The sequence below is a fragment of the Thermobia domestica genome, chromosome 13 (genome assembly GCF_964235325.1).
Source record: "Thermobia domestica chromosome 13, izTheDome1.hap1.1, whole genome shotgun sequence".
Lineage (NCBI taxonomy): Eukaryota > Metazoa > Arthropoda > Insecta > Zygentoma > Lepismatidae > Thermobia > Thermobia domestica.
In genome coordinates this window covers 91,654,893-91,680,178 of record NC_137466.1, presented here as the reverse complement: position 1 = coordinate 91,680,178, position 25,286 = coordinate 91,654,893, and the positions used below count along the sequence as shown (strand labels likewise).

At 35.5% G+C, this 25,286-nt stretch overlaps 1 protein-coding gene across 1 annotated transcript in view; it reads right to left on the bottom strand.

Moving 5' to 3' along the window:
- The window catches only part of Prp3 (pre-mRNA processing factor 3), a 54,097-nt gene extending 36,166 nt beyond the window's left edge, over positions 1-17,931 (bottom strand). Inside the window, exons 1-3 of the mRNA XM_081736084.1 lie at positions 17,774-17,931; positions 8,522-8,677; positions 3,747-3,970 (exon numbers count right to left, since the gene is read on the bottom strand). Of these exons, the coding sequence (XP_081592210.1) occupies positions 3,747-3,970; positions 8,522-8,669 (372 nt within the window). The 5' untranslated portion in view covers positions 8,670-8,677; positions 17,774-17,931. The remainder of the gene's footprint in view (positions 1-3,746; positions 3,971-8,521; positions 8,678-17,773) is intronic.
- Positions 17,932-25,286: the final 7,355 nt, after the last annotated feature.

Here is a 25,286-nt window from a genome sequence, read left to right as displayed (position 1 = left end):
CATCTCTCATCATCACCGTCTCCTTTAGCCTAACCGGCATAACCGTGGGACGTAAAACTCAAAGATTTCATTTCATTTCATTTTTTTTTTATTTTCATTTATTTGTTTTACACACACACACACACATTATATATACACATCCCTTCCCCCTCCCCTACGTTGCACCGTAAAACTGAAATGAATAAAACATTCCAGGCCCGAACCCTATCTATGTTGAAAGTTTGATTGAGATCGATCGGGTGGTTCAAGAGTTACTAAGTTTATTCATTTTCGTATATTTCCCCTCTTCCCCTCCCCTAAGATCTACCGTCAAAGTGAAACGACAAAAACTTCCAGGTTCGAACCTCATCTATGTTGAAAATTGAATCGACATTAGTCGTTTCGTTCAAAAGTTGTTTTATTTATATTTTTTTAACTCGCCCTCCTCCAAGTTCTACCGTCAAAGTGAATAGCTAAAAACACTCTCAATCCAGAACCGTATTTACGTCAAAAATTTGATCGAGATCGGTCGGGCGGTTCAAGAGATTAAGAGTCACAAACATAGTCACTTTCAATTTTATAATATAGATTTGAGATAGTCATGATACGTGTCTTGAGACGCTAAATCGTTTGCGAAAAACAGTTTCTCACTGTTACCGTTTTCGTTCTATCGCGATAAACGTTGAAATCGGAATTGGCTAATTTTACACACTTTCTTTTTGAATAGAAGTTAACAGAAGTGTTAGAAGTTATTTTTGAGACACTGACTAGATTGCAAAAAACAGCATCTGGCTATTATTTACCGTTTTTGCTCTGATACCCGTCGACAGACAGACAGATAGACAAAGCCCTCCTTTAAGACTTCCGACATTTACGTATAGCATAGCTTGGATGTTTAACAATAATGGAAGTTGTATATTGCAAGGCGTTCTTAGAAAAATCTGGTAAAAACGTGCATAACTTTCTAACCTCCCCGACCCCTTTTCCCAAACCAAAAATCGAAAAAAAACGGCTTCGTACACGATTAGATCTGATAAAGATCTATCTGTATACCGAATTTGATGGATTAAGGTGTCTCTTTTCTATATGAATTTCTGCCCACCGACATACACAAACACACACACACACATACAAACTATTTTATACATAATATACGCAATTTTCATTTTTAAAAACTCTTTAAAGCAACAGGCAATAACAAAATTTCCAGAACATGGTGGCCTAGATCGGAATTATCGATTTGGACTGTCTTGGCGAATAGATAGGTCTCGGAATGTTTCTTTATATGTATTTATTTTTAGAATGGTGATCAAATGAGGAGAGCATTGGAGTGGCTAAAATTCAAACTTGTAGCTTGCATCAACCAAAAACGGTCTGATCAGTTTGGGACACATTTGCCAGAAAGTTAGTCCTTCAACTTGAGGAAATTTACATAGGCCCACAATTATTCTGCGCGGGACATGAATGACGAAGTGTGTGTGGCAAACTTCAAATGATGCTACAAATATTCACTTCAGCATAGAAACGAAGGAGTCAAGCGACTGACCATGTTTAAAATTGAAATTCAACAGTATCATGCAAAAATTGTTCGACCGATTTTGAACATTTTTGGTACGTACAACAGTAGATTTTCGGCCTGGAAAAGTTCACGGCCGTGAATGTCATGTTAGCGTGGGAGTCAGAAGGGAGTTAGAAGAAAATCAAAATTCAAATTCAACATCATCACGTAAAACAAGCTTGACTCAGTTGTTTTTATTTTGCCACTTCTTCGAAGTCTTTTTCATCTAAGAAACTTCATATGAATTTATACCAAATGAAGACTGCATTCATATTGCAAAGTGTAAAAAGGCAGAAGAAAAATATAACCACAATATGATCCTCCTTCCTGGTGATCAGAGCCCAGCAGTAGGATCAATCTGTTAGTGAATTCAGAACTAATAACCAGTAGGGATGAAACGGCACGGAAGTTCCTGTTTCTCCGGAACTGATGAATTTATCTGCGACTATTTTCAAAGATGGAAGATAGAAAGGAGAAAAGAATGTGTCATATCTTCTTGTAATAAATTAATTGGCAGATTAAAATTACATTATTTAAATCATGGAGTGCGAATGGCAAACTCAGATACTTATTACATATAATGTTTTTATATTCTATTTTTATAATCTGTTATCTAGTTGATTTGTTTGGAGCTTAATATCCCTTTCTGCACCTAGGCTATGTGAGAGATGAACTTACAATTTTATATGGAATCTAACCACAAGTGCTCTCACAGGAAACTGAAGCCAAGTCTCTCGCGCCGACGTTGCATTCACTAATCATATACTGTAGCCACAAGGTATCGTTGGTATATATTATTTATAAGATAGAAGCTGGAACGTAGGCAGTAACTAGTTCTACATTAGAAATGAATAAGTTATAATCTACAATAGTTAATTCTTAAAAATACCTATTTTCTGAAAGTTAGCTTCTTTTCAGTGGAACATGTTTAACTATATTATCAAACGAATACAGCTTGACTGTTCTTATGTTTCTAAATAGTTTGTCCTTCAGCCATGGAAAGTTTAAGTGTACTGAATTTGGAGAAGGATAACAAGTTTAACTAACCAACATACTGATTTCCTCATACACTCAAAAATACTGAATATCTCTCTGATGTAGTCGCTGGTATGCGACTTTAATGAACGAGGTCCCGGGTTCGATTCCCAGTGGGAGTGCATTGAAATTCAAAACAATTTCGGATTCCACCTTAAGCTACAGGTTCACGCTGAATATAGCCTCGGTATTAAAAAGGGGCGCTAAACTTCAATAAATAAACAAATAAGTATTAAACACCAGAGAAGCACGAAAGTCAGCCACTACAATAGAAAAATGGAAGTCTTTATGTGCCAGTGAACAGAAAATTGCTGTAAAACATGACAATGTTATCTTCATATATAAATCAAATTTAAACACTTTTACCCCCCCAAAAAAATTAAGATAATCCAAAAAAATCCGCATGAGCATATTTGGGTTTTTCAAATTCTGACTCAAACTCTTCGGCCAGAATAGGATATTACATGAATCCCTGAAGTTAGGTAAATGAAACTTGACACATAAATTCTTCATTAAAAATAAGCGGACACGTGTACCAACGTTTATGAAAATTGCTATTTTAAAGTGACAAGGGCATCTTCTATTATTTTTTTTTCCTCCGCATCGAAACTGATGTTGTCTGTCTGTACTCGCATCAAGAGGAAATGGTTGAAATCTTTTAAATGAATTTTGGAATAACTGTACACTCTGGACCCTCTACACTATGGACACTCTGTACATAATGAAACTCTCATTACAAATAAGCGGACACGTGACCTGCATTTTCCAAAATTCCAGTTTTGAGGAGGCGAAGGGGCAATTTTATATATCTTTCGGGATACTGGAATAAATGCTGTCTGTTGTTTGTGATCGCATCATAGAAAACGGCTTACCCGATTGAAATGAACTACGGAACATAGCACCTACCTCAAGAGTTTTTATCATGTTACATTGATTAACCGACATATTAAACGTTCAAAAGTTATGCCAAAAAAGTACCTTAAGAGTTTTTGCAATTACACCTTAATTGAAATACGTATCCTAAGGAAGTTCAAGTGTTTTCCATAAATCTATTCTATCCGTGCGAAGAATGCCATTTCCGCTAGTATTATTAATATATGAGAATTAAATCTTCAGACCAACCACAAAGAATACGAATAAACAGACGTTTCACTTGACATAAGGACGGTCGTACCTGCATAGCTGTAAGCTGTCCAGGGCTGGGCTGTCCTGGTGGAGGGGCTGGCTTCGCTTCCTCAATCTTAACTTTGCTACGCTTAATGTCTTTGTCATCTTTCTCTTCATCGCGATGGCGTTTTCTTGATGATTTATGTGAACCACGAACATCCTCTACTAAGTCAAAAATCTTATCTGCCAATCGAGCAGCCTTACGGTCATCCAAGAGGGCAGCCAATTTATCTGTAGAAAAAAATACTTGTTTTACTACTATTGTTAGTTTGTTGCTGCAGTAAGTACGAACAATATGTAACAACAAGGAATCCATGCAATATATTTGAGCTTTAATAATAAAGGACGTACAGACTTGTCTCACCAGTTTTCATAAATATAATTAAGTAAAATCGAATACAGAGACAATTTCAATAAAGTTAATCTTATGACTATTCTATGAATTCTTAACCAGTAATGAAAAAGTTAATGTATTATCAATAAGAAAAATTTATTTAAATACTACTAACACAGAATTTATTTTATTATATCGTTATGTACCATATTTTTTTAAGATAGAAGCTATTTCACTACTATATTTCAAATTCTTAGAATCTCATCCCGAACCAGTCTGTATTTTGAATACAGACCACCTTATTTTGTATAATCTGTATACAGTTTAAAAAAATATCCATAAACTTAGTAATTAATGATACTGTTAGTACCTGGAGTTCTAGTATCTATCCACTGAGAAAAAAAAACTGGAAAGAAAGAAAAGCTATAGCATTAATGAAAGGCATTTAATTCTATGATAGTGAATAAAATAATAATTTAAAAATGATCAATCTCAAGAAATCAAACGTTACTTTTGTAATTTCATGGTATAAGATACCCACGTCATAAAGAAGCCCAAATTATGACATAAAGTGCATTTTTTTTTAAAACAAAATAGAAATTTAAGAAAAAAATAACTACCTTAATTAAAATTCTCCTTATATCATAATTCATTCACTGGGACATAACATAATATTAGTGACATAAATAACAATCATACGAAAGATTCAAAAGCAAAAAACTAGTCAGGTAGTATATGTGATGTGGACGCTATGTAAAGTTTCTACAATGATCGAATCGAAGTTTGACTACTGTCCAAAAATGAAATATCTCATGTTTCAGCTTAAATAGATATATTGTAGAATTTTCTGATCATAGTATACAATTAATAAATGATCATTATTCTGAAGGGAGGTGTCTTCCTCCTTCGTTGAAAAAATTAGTTTTTAAAAGTTGCAATTTATATATAAATACCTACATTATTTAGAAACACGATACACAATGAAACTGATCTGGTATGTACAACCACATTTATTTAAGATCAAATTCAATTGCTTCAATTGTTCAATTATTCAACATGTATTTACAAAAAAGACAAATAATGACCAAATGGAAAGAAATGAACTTAGTTATTTTTAAAAATAGAGAAGACAAAAACAAATGATCCGAGATCATATAGATATATGCCTATTGAAACATAATCGAGAAATTATTTAAGAGAGTTCTGGTTGAGAAAATAAATAAAAATAGAAAAATAGATAAATTTATTCTACAGTATGGATTTAGCAAAAAGAAGCCTACACAGACAGCTATTAGAAGATTACTGGAATTAATTGAAGAAGGAAAGACCCAGTATACTATTTTCGTAGACATAAGTGGCGCACTCGACAACTTATGGTGACCAATTCTATTCAACCAGTCGAAGAAAATTCAAACAATATCCTATAGGAAATAAAAAAAAGAAATCTTTGAGTTTTACGTCCCACGTAATGTCGGCTAGACTAAAGGTGATGGTGAGAAATGAATGAAATGATAGAACGAAGAAAGTGGGAGGAAACGGGAGAACCCGAGAAAACCCATGCACACGGTGTTTGTCCACCACAAGGTTCATATGGTGGGAGCAGGGTTTGAACCCAGGACCCCATGCATCAGAGGTGAACGCTCTACCACTGAGCCACCTCGGCCCCTATAGGAAAGAATGATAAGGCATTGTACAGAAACAAATAAATATATTACAATTCCCGGATCAGAGTACAACACTTAAAAGCACAAAAGGATCCCTACAGCGTTAGATTATGGACCCACAATGTGAAATCTAGTAATAAAACCTTGTTTAGAATTAATAGTACACATAAAAGGAACAATGGGAATAATCGAATATGCAGCAATATCGAAATAGTAATTAAAGGGTCATCACGAAGGGAAATTGGCAATAAGGAAAATAAAGTGTCAGAGGTATCAAATACATGGTGCAACAAACATAAACTACAATTGTCAGATACAATAAGAAAGTATATGATATTTGGTATAAAATTAAAAAAAGAAATTAATTCTTAAAATAAATAACAAGAACATAGAGAGAGTAGAGAACTTTAAATATTTAGAACTGTAGTTGGATGAAACTCTAAACTATCAAGAACCTATAAAAGAGGTAACAGAAAAAGCCAAAAAAGAGGAAACGAAATGTTAACCTTTGCTAAGAAAGATTATAAATCACCTGATAGAATTAAAAAATTGTATACAATAAAACAGTTTTAATGCAAACATTAAACTTACTGTTCCGGAGTATGAGGACCAGAGTTTTTGCAAAGGGCATATAATAAATAGAGCCAGGAACTAATAAAATTATCAGAATAACTTCGATAGAAAGCTTAAATATTCTAACATTAGAAGAGCCTGCTTATCTACTGGTCTTGAGAAATTAGATAAGATCATGGAAAAAAAATAATTAAAAATCTACAAATCATAGGGAAAATACCGGAAAGTGAGGAACAATCTAATAAATTGATAAAAGATATATAAAATAACGGGCGGATAAATACTCGAAAGAGGTCTAAACTGAACACACATGCCTATATTAGATATAAAAAAGAAAATAGAACACATGAAAAAAGAAACAATGGAATTTTTATTAGGACATGGACCATTTAAAACACATTCTAAAAGAAAAAAACTAAATGTAGAAAATATCGATGTACTGTCTGTAGAGAAACTCAAGAACCAGAACACGTGATGTAGAACTGTGGTAAGCAATTATATTATTAAGGTATTTTATTGTGGTACTTTATTAAGCAATAAGATATTAAAGAAAAAAGGAACTACCTATGAGAAATTAGCATGAATGATATACTTTTCGACGCATTTGAAAAAGTATTAAAACACGTGATCGCAACGGCATGAAAAAATATTAAAAAAAAAACAAAAAACTCATAGTACAACTTAAATTGTCTACAAACATGATAAGTAAAACAATGTAAACAAGGGATTTCAAGACTAAATTAATAATTTTGATGTCAATCAATAATTATTAGCAAATTTATGTATATGGGGTTAGTGTAAATGTATTTAGCGAAATAGTGTTCGTGATATTAATGAAATAATATTAAAGTTGTGTATGTAAATCAATAGTGAGAGTTTTGAAAATGAAGCATAATAGGAAATGGTGATGAAAAATAGTTTATAATTGTAGTGGTAAATCTGAAATAGTGAAAATAAATGGTCATATTTCCAAAGAAATGAAATCTTAAAATTTTACGTCCCACGGTAATACCGTGTAGGATAAAGGAGACGGTGATAATGAGAATGAATGAAATAGTGGAATGAAGTGAGATGAAATGGAAGATTCCCGAGTAAACTCATGGATACGGTGTTTGTCCACCACAAAGCTCGCCTGGCAAACCTGGGATCGAACAAGAGGCCCCACGCACCAGAGATGAACCTTCTACCACTGAGCCACCGCGACCCTATTTGCAAATAAAACCAGACAAAAAACTGGAGTGTAAAAGTGTAGTGAATAAGTTGAAATAATTATGTGAAATAAATGAATATTTGTTTGAAAGCCCATACGTATTAAGAACGCAGCAAGCGAAGGTGAAACCTAAGTGAGACAATAAATGATGAAAAGTGAGTATAAAAGATAATAATAATAAGATATAGAAACAAAATAAGAAAGTGAGATTACAGGCTCGTTTTAAAGTATAAGGTAACGTGCTCGCCCCCAGATAAAGGAGAAAAAATCTAATACGAGAGAGAAGACAAAACGAAAAAAAAAGTAGAGAGAGATCAGAGAAAAACAAGCAGTAGCATCTGCTCTATAAAGTCCTGAAGATACAAACAACAGCAGTGGCAAATGGAGCCCTAAGGAATAAAAAATAAATTTAAAAAAATGTCAGAAATCACTTTGTTGTTGGTAAGGTACATCGTTGTATTGTACCTTTAGATGTTTAAAAAGCACTAAAAAATAGTAAATGTACTATTGAGATCTAGCAATATTTTGCATCAGTGTACTGATTCACTCAACAATTATTAATTTAAATTATGAAGCAATATCGGAGAACGACATCTGATCTAACTTATCTGCATCATTTTCGGTGTTTCACCGTATTGTATGTTCAGCACTATGTAACTCTACCCATTAATTTCTGTTTCTTAATCCTCCAAGTATTTCATTCAAGAGTTGCGTTTTCCTAAATTCACTTCAGCGAGTTAACTCCATCTTCAGATCGAAACAGAACAGGAAAATTATTCTTTTATAGTTATGTATACTTTCAACGATACATCCAATCTACGTTTACATACAATATCAATATTTTAAATGTTCGAATAAACATGAAGAATTTATTACTTCACACCTGTAGAAACCATACAACACATTGAACTGAATATATTATATCTACTAATAATTATATACAAGCCGAGATGCCTATTTCATGCTGAAATACATGTCAAATGACAAATATCGTATCTTACCTGTGGTCTTCCGTCGGTCATAACCTGAGCAAAGACAGTTGATGGCAGCCGTAACCAGGGAAGGCTCATTAAATCCTAAGAACTTTTGAACGGTCTTGTCAATGGTCGGTTTCAACTCCTCAACATCTTTTCGTGATAAATACGCCATGATGAAACCTAAAGCAACAATTAAATATAATATGAGACATTACAGTGTTATTGAGGGAAAAAAAGTTGTGATTCAGAATAGAGATGGAAACATTGCATATGATGAACATGACTTGTACTGGCTATGGTGCTGCTATCTACGAACTTACGTTGTTTGAACTGATCTATCGAACCTTGTAATTTGACAAGGTAATTGGAACTTAAAAGGCCTGTGACACATCTATAAGGTGTCTGGGCCACAACAACCGATTTTGATGAAACTTGATAAGACTAATAGGACACCTTGCAAAACTATTGTAACTAGCAGGAATCTGTCGAAAAAGCTGTAGTTTCTGTGATACAGTCGATTCATTAAAGATGACATTTGTCGTGATATCTCGAGAACGAATCCCCCGAGATCAAGCAAACTTTCCAAGCCGTAGTAGATACATGATAGCATTTAAATGAAATTAAAACAAATTGTCTGCACCTGCGCATATCTCGAAAACATGAAGACTGCAATATATTTTTCTCTTGTTTAGTTTGAACTACATGAGGAATATAACATAATGCAAGAAAAAAACTAGACTCAAAGGTGAGCGTTTTCAAGCAATTGAGGTGAGATGATGTTGGGGTGGTCTGCCCCCGGACACCCGCCTCTAGTTACGCACTCTGTCTGGTTTCTCAGTCATACATTTCCATTACACCTGTGTGGAAGTCATATAGTTAACGTTAATAGTCGCCATATTCGGGGCGTAGTAATATCAAGTACTGTAAGTCATCAATGTTGCACAACAGGAACACAGTATTAAGAGAGTGTAAGGATAAACTATCAGGCCTATTGTCGCGGTCTATTGGAACACGTCAGTGTGATGCAGGCATCTATGCTTCAAAGGAACTTGCAAAATCATGGCCCACAGGGTTACCTCTATATATATTTAGTGTGGCCATGAGACGAGACCATTGCGGTTGTCTATCCCGTCGCGTGAAACAGTCTCGTCACAAAAAGTATAGCCTGGTTCCAATTAGGGATTGGCAAAACCGTTTTTTTAAATAAAAACCGAAATCCGAAAAAAACGAATTTCGGTTTTCTCCAAAAACCGGTCCGGTTTTCACAAAAAACCGGTTCGGTTTTTCCACCGAAACCGGTTTCATTTCCTCCAAAACGAGTTTGTTTTTCCACCGAAACCGGGTTCGTTTTCTCCAAAAACCGGCTCAGTTTCTCACCAAAACTGATTTCTGCGAAAATTTTTGGAAAACATAAAACTATTTCTGTGGAAACGGAATCGATCTCCGGAGAATAACGGATACTATTCTGGTCAGAAATAGAACCAATTTTGAAAAAAATACGGAACCGGGTTCGAAGAAAACCGAACCTGCTTTGTAAAAAACGGATAACCGGTTTCGATGAAAAATCGGGTTTTTGAAACTTTTCAAAACCTGGTTTCGGTTTTCCTAAAAAACCGAAAACCTGTTTTTTGTGCCTACCACTAGTTTCAATAGATTGCGACTATAGGCCTCATAGTTTATCCTTACGCTCTCTTAATACTGTGTTACTGTTGTGCAACATTGATGACTTACAGTACGGTACTTGATATCACTATGACCCGAATATGGCGACTATTAACGTTAACTATATGACTTCAACACAGATGTAATGTAAATTTATGACTGAGAAGCCAGACAGAGTGCGTAACTACAGGCGGGGGTCCGGGGGCAGACCACCCCAACATCATCTCCCCTCAATTGCTTGAAAGCGCTCACCTTTGAGTCTAGTTTTTTTTCTTGCATTATGTTATACTCGTCATGTAGTTCAAACTAAGCAAGAGAAAAATATATTGCAGTCTTCACGTTTTCGAGACATGCGCATACGCACAATTATTTCCGCATTCTGCGCAGGTGCAGACAATTCGTTTTGATTTCGTTTTAAAGTTATCGTGTATCTATTATGGCTTGCAAAGTTTGCTTGATCTTAGTGGATCCGTTCTCGAGATATCACGACAAATGTCATCTTTAATGAATCGACTGTATCTCAGGAAGTACAGCTTTTTTTGACAAATTACTGCTAATTACATTAGTTTTGCAAGGTGTCCTATTAGTCTACGAAGTTTCATCAAAATCGGTGGTTGTGGTCCAGACACCTTACGGATGTGTCACAGGCTCTCTACTCTAAATTATCAAATCAATGAGAAAATATAATAATAATGTGCATTCACCTTCAGACATTTAAAGCGTGATCGAATGGAACAATTTCTTAAAGTAATCGGTTTGTTAGTTATTGTTATATATACATATGTTCTTTGTTTAGTCATTTGTTATAATAAATTTATACGTCTGTTGAAACTGATTCCTTACAATTTACAAACTCTAAAACCCTTTCACCTAAGTCTGACTTCCGTAACCACTCGGAAATGCAGTGTACTTGTCGTTCCTTTGACATGATTGCTACAACATTCAACTTACATGACTCTTACTATTGACTTATGCCAAAGACATAAAACGAATACGTAAAGAAACGACATACTTTGAGCTGTACATGATGTCTTGAAAGTTCTGTAGGAATCTATAATCCTATAATTTCCAACGCAAGAGCTACATTTCAAGTAAATCAAGTACGTAAACTTGGAAATTTTATGTTTGATAATGATTAGGTCTATCGTCAAACCTCCATCTGGAGAAAATTCACGTTCAAACCTTTTCTTCTAAATCCGAGAACTGCATTTTGTAGTGCTCATTTGGAATGTTGCGAATTATATCACTCATCTTGTACCTGAGATCGTCCAGGTCTGCCGGTTTCTATGAATACACCGGCATCCTGACGTGCTACGAAGCCAGTAATCATATAGCATATGAAGACGACTCTAGTAAACCCTCACATGGCATAAGGTTTCGAGATAATGCAGATCATGGTATGAGTCTTTGTGGCCAATCCATTCCTACGCAAGTGATCAGCGAACTTCTAGACAAAGTGGATGGGTTAATATCGTGCTAAAAGCTGTTGAATGCATGTTTATAAGTAGCTTATCTTGGTTTCTAAAACAATAAATAAATAAAATAAAAGATGTTCTTTTCAGCACTAACTAGTTAAATTGAAACAATACATTTTACCCAAACATCCATCATGTTGAGTCCAAACCTATAAAGTTTCTTCTTTTACCTGCTATTATACAAACTGCTAAACAGTTTCTGCTCAATTTCTATTATTAACAACTCACTCCCCTTTTAACTTATATGATTATCGATTTGGGGCTCTCGCTCTCTTTGCAATCTATGCATCAGTAAGCTATATACAAGACATTGAGACTACTGTGGGTGACTACTCCCCTCAGGTATTCTATCAGTCTCTTGTGGCACTGAAGGTCTTCTGTGATCGAGATTTTCTTTAGAAGGTTTCACTGTCCTATTCAGAATTACGTTTGGCATTTTAGAGGTTTTACTTGCAGGAAATGTCTGGAACAAATTGATCATAGGTACCTTCCAAAATTTTCCTTGTACTAACACTTCGAATATGTTTGAATCTATAATGACTATCAGTTGTTTATGAATTTTCTAATCTTTCCCTCTAAAATCTCATAACTCATACTAATAAATCTTTAGTTATGACTCATCTATTTGGATCTTAGATATACTACTGGATTTATTAGTGTCCCGCGTAGACTGCTCTCAGTCATTAATCTCACTATCCTTCGATAAACAGATAAGCTACTGTTATACAAAGTGTTAGAAACGTATTTGAATACATAAGGAGAGAGAGCAAGCTTGTTTCTAGTGGCAGCAATGTGTAAGAGCACTCTGTATTCAGCCAGTTATGAAAAATGAAACTTTCAGTTTAACGTCCCACGTTTCTGCCATTCAGGTCAAGGGAGATGGATGAATGATGATGGAAGAATCGCTGGAATGAGAATGTGGGAGGAAACAAGTGTACCCAGAGAAAACCCACGGACATAATGTTGTCCACCACACACTTACTTGACCGGGGATCTAACCAGGAACCCAACGCACCAGAGGTAAGTGCTTTACCATTGAGCCACCGTGCCTTCTCCCAACTAGTTGATCTGTTAGCTTACAACTGTTTTGCAGGTACTTCTTTCTCTATAGTTTTATAACTGTTTGTACAGCCCTTTCTGTTAACCCATTACTAGGTAAATACGGAGGTGAATATATCAGTTTTATTCCTCTATCTTTGACAGTAAATTTTAAAGGAATAAGACTGAAACTGTGATTCACTGTCAGCAACCAAAGTACGAGGATAACCAAAAATATGGAATATGCTGTCTAATTTGTCAAGTATCTCAACTGTACTAGTAGAATTCACTTTTCACACACAAATAAAACGAGAAGCACAGTATCATTATCAAAAATGAAAAGTCAAACATGAAGAAATGGTTACCATTCTCTCCAACGGGTTAATCGTATTAGGCCACGATTTTAGATATTTTCTTCTAGGAGCGTTAGCTACAGCTTCACAAATTTTTCGCATGCGTGAACAAAATCACTTATGTCCAGGGTGGAAAAAAATCATGATTTTTTTTAAAAAATCATTTTCATTGATTTTTTTGATTTAAATCGATTTTTTTGATTTAAATTAAATCTTTCTTCTCGTATACTACAAGTCGCGAACTGAAGAAAAAGCATTAGGAGTTAGTATTAAATGCTAATTATGCCATTTAAGTGAAAGTATTGGGGTTGAACTTTGAATTATCCCCAATCGTTAACCTATATCAATCCCAAAGAATGTTTCTTAACTCTTTTAAATTATAGCTCTTTTCAAAGGTAAATTATAGACTTTCAGTCAAGCAGCTACAGCATCATCCCTATTCATCCTAGGATCATGATACTTACATCACTCTCCTTAGAATAGAACAGCTTTTGAAACGGTAACATTCACATTTCCCTATCATGTCCCTGAAGCAGAAAATTTTGAGAGTAATCCGCAATTTTTTAAACTTTTTTTTTTTTTTTTTTAATTTTTGATCCCCTCTGGATTTCCCTGTGTTAACGCACAGATCTCAAAATCAACTGGGAAATACTAAGGTGTGTACTAAATGTGTGTACAAAATTTCAAGCTTCTATCTTGAGTAATAAGGGTAACGAAACTATTTAACAATGAGCTAAGAACATCCCCACAATGCCCCAGATGACCCGGATGTAATATAAAAATTTCCTCAGACATCTCTATTTATCCTAGGATCATGATTTGTACATTATTCTCTTCAGAATAAAACAAATTTTCAAACGGTACACTTCAAATGTCTTCATCGTGTATCTGGGGCGGGTAAATCACGAAAAAAGGAATTTTCTGTTAAAAATATTTTTTAAAAAAATTCTTATCTCTGTGGACCCGTCCCCCTGTTTTAAGGCAGAGATCTGAAACAAATCTGAAAAACACTGAGTGCATTGAGTAAATGTGCAAATTTCAATTGTAGGTGCAAAAGTAAGCCCGCGAAAAATAGTATTCTCCAAATACCCCAGATTCCCGTATAAAACAGGATCTCAGGTAACAGTTTCCTGAGACATCCCTATTTATCCTAGGAGCATACTACTACATCATTTTCTTCAGAATAGAACAGCCTTTCAAACGGTACCATTCATATGTCTCCATCTGAGGCGGGAAAGTCACGAAAAAAGCTATCTCTGAAAATTATTAAGGGGTGCACTGAACGCGTGTGCAAAATTTCAGTTTTCTGAATGCAAAATGTAAGCCACCAAAAAACAATAATACGCATAACAAAATATCTTTTTAAATTTATGACGTCATCACATACTATGCCTCAACGCAGAAAGGCGTGAAAACATATGTAACGTGTTCTAAAATGCCTCCAGTCTTGAAGAAAACTAAGCAAAAAGCCTTATTGGTACTTTTTTAATCGAATAATGAAGATTCTACCCTATCACCTAATAATAGGTGATATAATTTAAAAGGTTAAGCATTAAGGAAAAAGTACAACTTCTTTATCAAAATGACACCTTTTATCACAAAAGTTACTGATATTTGGCAAGGGCCTATCTTTAAAAACTCAGAACTAGCTTGCCGCATGAAATACACAAATTTCGCCTAAAGCTATAAAATTAACAAAAAAATGGAGGGGATAGGACCCCTCTAAATACGCCCTATTATCTGGAAACAAACAGACACGCACAAAAAGGAATTTTTTTCTTAAATGTCGATGGTGATTTCCCCGTTGGAATAGTTAACGATTTTAAAACCCAAACCCAATGTTACGAAAAGAAGAAAATAGGATTGCTCCGTTACCTGTTCAAAACGGGATTTTCCCTAATCATCCCCTGCATGACACTTGTTTTCATACTATACTGTACATTTGAGTCTCATCGTATTATGATTATTAACTTCCATAAAGAAATAACAGAACATAAACGGGATTTTACTTATTTTCACATTAAATTAATTTATTTCGGAATTCGATTTAAATCAACGATTTTTATTTAAAAAATCAAGTGATTTAAATCTTGATTTAAATCAGACTGATTTAAATCAATCCACCCTGCTTATGTCTCCATTTATAGATCACCAAACCTCAGAGGCCAACCGTAACATTTGAGCCTTTTATAAGTAGTTTCCATTCAATTTGCTTAGGTTACTTTTCCTTAGTTTCCTAAAAAGTACAACGTTATCTTTAAAAGATACACATTCCACTGCCACATCAAAACACCAACTGTGTCTGACATATTTCTGACATTTGTAGATAAGGAGGAAGTCCACCTATTTATGCTCCACTTAATTATGCAATTTAGAACTTCGTCGGATTTGGTAACTAACTCTATTTCTTTCGGGAAGCTTATAATTTGAATTACTAATACATAAGCTCCGCATGAAAAGACATGTTTATAAGAAACCATCTTCTGCGGGCGACAATATTAAATAGCACGTTATACAGCTGAATTTTACGTAAAATCATTACAAATGTGTAGACAGTTAAAGTGAGTGAGTGTGTATGAAGCATTACTGCACTAGATACCATTTACCGACGACGTAGTATTTCTGCACAGTGTACAAAAGGTGTGTTTTATTTTATCTACAACTGTAGCCTTACTAGTGTCAAGCCATTACAAGTGCTACAGAAACTTGTTCTCATTGAGGAAACTCATGTGCTTTCAGCACTTTCGCTGACACATATACCCACCGTCATTGACGCGCGTGCTCCCTTCGGAGGCACCCCGGCGCAGGCCTACCAGCTTCGCCCTATTTTTGATTCCCATCTAGTACAAGTTAATGATTTTAGCACTGTAGTTTTTATGACACATGTCTAGACGCTATATCTATATGCATATTGTGAGAGAACTTTAATTTTTCAATAATTACTTCTAATTCCCTCCTTTAACCTCATTTGTACTAGGTCGAATAATGTCATGTCGTCCAGCGCAAGGACAATACGAAGGAAATTAATGAAAGAATTATAACTTTTCAACAATTATTTCATGTGGAATGCCTAAACTTGACCCGCACGGAATATATCACAATACCATTATGTTTACCTAAAACAGATAGCACAATTAAATGCTGGCCCCTATATGTTATGTAGTACTTGTCATGCTTCCATACTAGTAACGCTCCACTCGTAACATAATATACAGCTTCTGTACGCTCTGGAGAAAAACAATGCCGGTGGAAAATAGTATCTAATATAGTCATCTTTCATATTCACTCGCTTCTATGTGTCATAAAGCACTTGTACCCTGCACTTATAAACCTAAAATAGAGCTGTATTATTTTGTATTTAATTCTATCACCCGCAGAAATTTGTTCCTTACAAATATGTCTCTTCATGCAAAGTATTGAATTTTACATGTAAATTTTCCAAAATGCCGTGTGCCAAAACTAAACCAGCACCCTGATATCCTTACAGGGACAGAAGAAAGTACACTCCATTAATTTTACCAAAATTGATCCAAACTTCCCTAAGTTAACCCTATCCAACTTATTGTTATATCACTAAAGTGTACCCTACCCTATTCGGCTAATGTTTTGCTTTGGGGGGGACATGGGCAGCTTTTTCACCTACTTTTTTCCGATATTCAATTTTGATTCGGTTGTTTTGTGGTTTCCTGCGATACGTTAAATTACGATCCGTAGTATATGTAGCAATAGTAGTAGGAAGGGGTTGGAATCCCCGCAGGGGTTCATTGGGTTCTGTTCGCGACATAAAATGGGCAATCACTTCCACTTACCTTTACCTACTGCTTTCAAAAAAATTGTGTACGATATTTTCTCAACACTATCAACTCATTTTTCTTGTAAATCATCCTGTTTTTTTCACTAATTTCCCCCCCCCCTTTCTAAAAAAATACCTCCTATTCTACTCTAGGACACACAGAGACTACACTCAATTAATTTTGACAAAATGAATTTCAACTTTCCTACACTAACCCTACCCAACTTATTGTTATATCACTCTACCGTACCCTATTCTTTTTTACTATACCCATTTAAGTGCAGTTTTACTATAAGGTTCCATAGTTTTAGTAGTAGTAGTAGTATGAGTAAAAGTATTAGTAGTACTAGTAAGAACGGGTTAGAAGCCCCGCAGGGGTTTCGTGGGTTCTCTCCTCGGTGCAGTTTTACTATACGGATCCACAGATTGTACACCCCCCAAAAATATGGAAGTCTTTAATTTGCCCATTTTGTTTAGAACTGAACCCAACGAACCCCAGTGGGGCTTCTAAAACTCCTACTGCTACCCCTGCTTCTACTACTACTTATACTATGGATCCGTGTAGTAAAACTGCACGCTCTTCTAGACATAAAATGGGCAAATTACGGACTTCCGCAAATGTTCCTATACATTTTACAATCTGTGAATCCGTATAGTAAAACTGCACTTTTCTACGTTAAAGCAGCCCTACTTATCCATGCCCAGCTGGAGCGTGTATTGGAAAGTTCACCATATATCCCTTTCAGAGTTAAGTATATCCAGTTTTATTACAATAACTATTTCAAGAATAAATTGGTTATTTTATTGTGTAATTATTTAAGAACACAACTCTTAATATGTTGTTTACTATAGAATAGTTCTGAAATTACCTATTTTTTACGACTATAAAGCCAAAGAATTTGCATGTTTACGTACGTTCATAGACTGTAATTATATATAACTGCAAATATCTTACCTAAAATATTAAAAGCTGAAGAAAATCTAAATTAATTATATCAAAAGTATCTACGATAGTTTTATACGTCTCTCATCAGATATCCTTACATTTCATTCATCGTGTTTTTCTTCTTCATCGTCTTTTCAATCATTGTCATCTTCTTCTATGATTTTAAAAGAAGAATACAATTGTACAAATCTTGTATAACTAATAATGCAATCGTTATAAAAATTTGCATGAGGAATAATAGCCACCATTTTCAATCATGCGATAATATTTCGTGGGACATAAGACATTTTTTAAGGCAATAGTTCTTATTGCGTACGTGTTTGCTTTCACGCAACTCAAAATGCATATTTTATTTGCGATAATCGCTATAGTGTGTTCTAGTTTTTTCGTTGCGTTACTCTGCGAATCTTGTAATAAATAATGTCCAATAGTCCACAAACTACTTAACAGAACCATAAATAGTTATTTTTCTGACAGAAAGTTCCTAATTTTTTTTGTGATTTGTCACCAAAAAATCTTAACGTATACTCTGCGTTGTGTTGCAGTTCGTAAATGTTGCTAAGACTGATATGGAATCAGGCCCCCGAAAGGGTACTCCATTAGCACATTTGGAAGTTTATTGTAGTTGTTTCCAGAGCTAAACCAAGTTTTCTAATCAGCAGTAATAATGTCAAATTGTTATTACCAGCCACGTGTGGTCTGTTAACCAGTTGGGTGTTGCCGGTATTACAAAAGCTTAGCCGCATTCCCTGTCGCCAGGGTAAACAATGAAGGCTGGAACTATTCTCTGAGTTGGGTGTTGCAAACCAATAAGCAGATAAATAAAACAAGAATAACCAATTTTTCTCTCCTATTAATATATTATTATTATTATTATTATTATTATTAATAATAATAATAATAATAATAATAATAATAATAATAATAATAATAATATGATCATGTGCTGATATTTTGTGCCTGGCTATTGTGCATTTTCGTTAAGGCTCGGAAAATAGAATCGATTCTGGACCGCCTGTTGGACCGATATTGTATTCTTACCCGTACGAATCGGGTTTGCCCGATTGATCCGTATGAATACGGTTGGCCTGATAACCCCATTTTTATGAAAACAAGCGTAGTCTGTCATGATTGTAAATGGAGTATTGTTTCACCTTATTATCGTAACACAAATTGTTCTAATTATCGTGTACGAACCCGTAACGAGTCTATCGGGTCAAACGGTCCAGACAGGTCAAAGGGGTTTATTACGTGTAAGGATCGAGTAAACCAAATGCCAACGGTTATCGGGCGGATACCTGTTTACCCGGAAAATTCAAGCACTAGTTATAGGTTAAAATCATAGTTAATTAAGAGCTCTAATTGTTTGCATACACTTTTTTAGTAGTTAGAACTTGCGGTTACACAAATATATATGCTCAAATTTAAATTATTGTATTATATTATTGCAATGAGCCTGAACGTGATTTACTATTAGGAGTTAGCGTGATGCACTAATGTTATTCTTTTATAAATAACATTATTATTATTTCTTGTTTATGCCCTTCATGCAACAAAATCAATTTCACATAAAGTACTAATATCAGACCTGTTTAAATATTATTTTGTAAATTCTCACATAAATAGATAAAATAAACAATTGGAACTTACCACTTCAAGAGTTTAAAACATGTTCTAGTTTTCGTTTTCCTCACTTTCTGAGGGCGATTGATGTATCCCGATGACATGATCCTTGCTCCATCAAAAACATTTTGCAAGACACGATAACTTTGTTCAATGTCCTGGGGCAACTTATTATTATTATTATTATTATTATTATTATTATTATTATTATTATTATTATTATTATTATTATTATTATTCGATAGACCATCTGTGTATAATGACAATTTAAAACTTTTTTCTTTAAGAAAGCAAATAGTTAAAAAGTTTTCTATTAAGTACCTAGATCCTCATATTTATTAATGTATGCAGTTTAATATCTGAGTAATAAAGCTATCATTATTAATTTCCTGTGTGTACTATCCTAATTTGAAATTTGTCCAGCTTTCATACATGTGATGAATCACATTAGAAAGAAACTGACAAATTACTGACCTGTCTAACTGAGCGTATATCATAAAGTTAGAAATAATGTGCTTAGGTACGAGCAGAGAAAAGAGGCAGAATCTTTATTGTCTATTGCATATATTATTATTATTAGCAATAATAATAATGATAATAAATTCCTGGCGCAACAGCTCTTAGGACGCCTAGACTTAATGGCATTCATTCCTGTGGGGTGATGTGTTGTCAGAAGATCGGCCACTCTCGCCGTTAATGCTGGCTTCGTAGACTGCAGTTCAGCAGTAACAGATAAACTTTTCCCCCAGTACCGTTATGTACTATAATTAATTTAGAAAGTAATGTTCTAAGAATGGGATGTGTTGTCAGACGGTCTGGTAGGTCATTAGGGGTTGATGACATGATTACGTGGATTTGGAAAGTTCCTATGTTTCTTTTTTTAGCTGTGATGACATGTATGTATTGTTGGAAAGGTCATGTCCTCTTTTTCGAGGTTGTAAACTGGATATTTTTAAAAATAATAATGGAAATTTGAATTGGTTCGATTTGAATTAAATCTGTTGATATGATGAAACGTTATGACAATGAGATGAATACCTGTGTTCGAATCTCATATTATACAAATGGGTTTGACTAATAGAAACTCACATTGATAAATATATATATATAATTTGGAAAAATGAAATATTTGAGTCCTACCATTATGCCTGTTACGCTAAAGGAGATGGTGATTATTTTATTTGTCGAACAATATGTGAGAGAATAAAAGATATTCTCCTAATAAATTAGTCGTAGCAACTTATTTGATCGCTTGCTAAGCAAGCTGAGAACACTTACAGTGTGTAAAAGTTTATGTGATACGTACTGAGAATGAACCTGGAACCCCAAGCTCCGGAGGTGAACGCTGTATTGTACTGAAAATGAACCTGGGACCCTTAGCACCAGGACCCCAAGCTCCGGAGGTGAACGCTGTATGAGAGAATTATTGCAATCCTCACATGTAAATTGGAGAGAAAAAAAATATGGGAGATAGGAAGTGTGTGTGTGTGTGATTTGAATAGTTTATTTATTTATTTATTTTGTTAATATTCATCGTTTTATTGATTTGTTTATTGCTTATAGCTAACTCCGTGTTTACAGCCATGTTTTTAACTTTGAAATACGGAGTGACTGAATTGATCTTCCGTCTCTCATAGAAGGCTATCTTAGAATGAACACTTCCGGGTAAGTGACCTATACGCGTTTTCCCTTTGCTTACGTTAGAACTTTGACTGGTGACATACATAGAGTGTCAATGTACTTTTTTAATTTTATTTCCGCTTGTCAATATGTACTGAAATATCCTTAGACGCTTTTCCCTTGCCCGTGAGAAGTCTGAGTGGCGACATACTGAAATATTTTTCCATTAACTATGATTATCACTGCGATAGTTATCTGCAGTGATGAAGACAGATAGAAATTTAATGTTTCTTCCCTTTTACAAGATGTTTTGGACAAACACGTAAATGTATTTTTGTGGCAATATCTGATTTTGGCAATGTGAAAGTTTCACATGTAAGCATTTCCTTAATTAGTTGAGAACCGCACATCGCTACAGGGGACCAATGTCGATACCCTGTCCTGAATGAGGGAAAATGGTAGCTTTTCCTTGAAAGGTCTTTTCCTGTTGAGATTTCTATATCGGTTGATGAACTTGTAAATAAGAAATTTCATGGTGGAGCAATGAATAATTTGATGCTATCGATTTTTAAACATGATGACTTTATTTATAATTAATGAAAACGGTTTTGAAAACCTGATGAAAAGATGATGGTTTGGGGGAGGGACACATTGAAATCCCTTATAAATACTATTGAAATAAAAAGTTTATTATTATTGTTCTTTACATAATGTCATAGTGCGTATTGAAAAAACTTTATTTTTGTGTTTTTATTGAAGTTTTTCGTCGTTGATTCTAACAGAACGAAGTTTGATTTTTTAAGGTGTGAACTTTTTTTTAATTGCTAAATTGACATGTATTATTCACTTAATTATAATGGAAGTTTTTTTGAATAATTATTGGTAAACTACACGAGTTGCTTTTGAGAAACATTGTCGGGAAATAAACCTACGACCATTTTGTAATCATGACAAGAGGGATAGTATTTGTGATAGACTGCAAACACCTGAAATGTAATTGGGATTTTCTATTACTAAAGTTATTATTATTATTATTATTATTATTATTATTATTATTATTATTATGTATATACGGCTATGTTTCCCTTAAGAACCGCCATTATGATTTACCAGGGGCTAAAGACGGACCATTTACTTGTAGAGTTTTATTTGCTTAATTACAATATGTTTGATTCATTTGTTACTATTTTTAACTGTTACACCGATTGTGTACTGAAACATGATCACTTTAAAATCAGTTATACCTAATATACACTGCTCCACAAAACTTAAGCAACCTGAGAGAACGTGGTATAAGTGACGTGTGGGGCCCATTCAACACTGGTTAGTGGCATGCACATACACAGAGACGCGTCAGAGACACACAGGCAAGGCGAGCACACGTTCTATTGCATAAGGAGCACCGTTTCAAGCGCGGTGAGCAAATTATGCCATGAGGCGTACACCACAGCCTAGTAGTGTCCGAGGCTCCAAGCATTGTGTTAGTGGTTCTTGTGTGGAGTACACACCTTGCAATGACTGATAGACGACATTTGAGTGACTTTGACCGCAGGCGAATAATTGGGCGGTTGGAATTGGGTCGATCACAAGTGGAAGTGGCGCAGGAATTCAACGTGAACAAAAGCGTTGTGTCAAGGTTGTGGAGTCGCTTCCAAAATGGAGGTGAAGTCAGTAGACGTCATGAAGGAGGCCGTCCGAAGAAGACGTTGGCCGTCGATGACGGATTTCTCACAATTTCTGCCAAACGTAACCTTCAAGAGTCACGCTCTCAACTGGCCAATGAGTTGTTTCAGGCTACAGAACAACGCGTGAGTCGTGAAACTGTTCGTCGTCGGCTCAACAGAGCAGGACTGTATGCAGGAAGGCCTGTGCTGTGTGCGCCATTGAAAGTGGAGCACAAACGTGAGCGTTACACGTGGTGTCAGGAACATGTTGCATGGGGAAACACCAGTGGGCGCGTGTCATGTTCTCCGATGAGTCGAGATTCAGTTTGTCGTATGATTCTGGTCGGACTTTAGTGTGGAGAGAGCCAGGAACACGCTATCATTCAAACTTCATTGCTGAATGGCCTTCCTATGGCGGTGGTTCCATTATGGTGTGGGGTGGAATTATGCTGAACGGGAAAATGGACCTCCATATTGTGCAACATGGCACTTTAACAGCACAACGGTACCGGGATGAAATTCTGAATGCACATGTGCGCAATTTCCGCGGAGCATTTGGCCCAGACTTCCTGTTCATGGATGACAATGCCCGCCCACACCGTGCACATCTTGTTTCCGACTATCTGGAGAGCGAAGACATTACGCGTATTGCATAGCCTGCATATTCGCTGGACTTCAATCCCATCAAGCATGTGTTGGATGCTCTTGGACGACGACTAGCGCAGTACAGTCCACCACCACGCACTCTCCCTGACCTGGGAGCAGCTCTCCTCGAGGAGTGGCAACATCTGCCACAAGACTTGATCAACACTCTGATTTGCAGCATGGAGGCCAGATGTCGTGCCTCTATAGCTGTTCGTGGTGGTCACATACGAGCATGGAGGCCATATTGACTGCCTATGCCCTCGGACAATACAGCTTCACCTGTTGAGGTATTGTTGTGGTGAACTTTTTGGTCACTCTGTACATCCTAACTGTATTGTTCGTCTGCACTTGTGTTGCATTGTGCATCTAGACCGTCGGTTTGTTCATTATACTTGGTGCAGTGATGGTGTCGTTTTATTTTCTGCCACTTTCTTCGAGTTGCTTAAGTTTTGTGGAGCAGTGTATATATATGTACGCTGTACAGATGTGAGTTGAACTGCTTAAGTAAGATCATTTTGCCGATAGATGTTATAGAAGTACGCTTTGGTAACATAGCTGATAATCTTTTAGGAACGCAAATGTTTGAACTAAGACTAGTATTTGTAGAAAGAAAGAAAAAAGCTTCAGTTTGGGGAGGGAAGGGAGCGCTTTCCCTTACATTATAATTTAAATTTTCGTGTTTTAATAGTAAATTTTACTGAATGTTAGTTATTTGCGGGGTGGTAGCCACATAGCGCATACAATAGCTTTAATGTTAAGAAAGAAAGAGAAAGGATGAAAATTTTACGGACCCTTAAATACATTGGTTATTGAACACTGTCTTTTGATTTTGAAAACTTGTTGTGTATTCTCGAAGCAAAAGGAAATGATGTCCCTCCAACTAAGTGTCTTTTGCCTCCCAGATATATTGCCTAGATTTAAACAGTATTGTATTACAAGGAAGCAAAATAAAATGATGTACTCCTATTTGTAGCATGTCCCTCAATGAGGGGCTTTTGCCTGCCAGATAGACATTCATAGATTTTAACAGTATTATATTATAGCAAAAAGAGAATTATGTACGGCTATTTGTAGTATAACCCTATAACTGGCGGGGGCCCTTCCCCCTTAGTTACGGGCTCACTTAGATTTTAACAGTATTATAGCAAAAGGAAATTACGTACGACTATTGTAGCACGTACCTATAACTGGCGGGGGCCCGTCCCCCTTAGTTATGGGCTTACCTAGATATTAACAGTATTATATTATAGCAAAAGGAGAATTATGTTTGGCTATTTGTAGTATAACCCTATAACTGGCGGGGGCCCTTCCCCTTAGTTACGGGCTCACTTAGATTTTAACAGTATTATATTATAGCAAAAAGAGAATTATGTACGACTATTTGTAGTATAACCCTATAACTGGCGGGGGCCCTTCCCCCCTTAGTTACGGGCTACCCTAGATTTAAACAGTATTGTATTACAATGAAGCGAATTGAAATGATGTATGGGTATTCCTAACATGTTTTTACAATTGTGCGGCTTTTGCCTCCCAGATAGACCACCATAGATTTTAACAGTATTATATTATAGCAAAAGGAAATTATGTTCGGCTATTTCTACCAGGTTTTTACCAAGTGAGGGTATGTTTCCCATTAGTTAGAGTACCTACAATTGCGTTTTTTTCTGAATAGGTAATAACATGATGATAATTATGTTCAACTGAAGGGGTCTATGTGTTGGTGGGTCCCCCTTAGGGATTTGTAACATAATGACCGTTTGGTGGCTTACTGATAGAAGAAGCAGCTATGCCCTCACAAAGTATGTTTTATTAACAGAACACAATTGCGAGAAGGGTTCTTGGTATTTATTTAATGCTATCAGTAGTATTTAACGGATAAAAAGAAATATATATCATACTTTACCTTTAAAATATAAAAATATATTCGGGACCAATAACGAAATACGTCAACACGGCGCACGAGGGTAAAC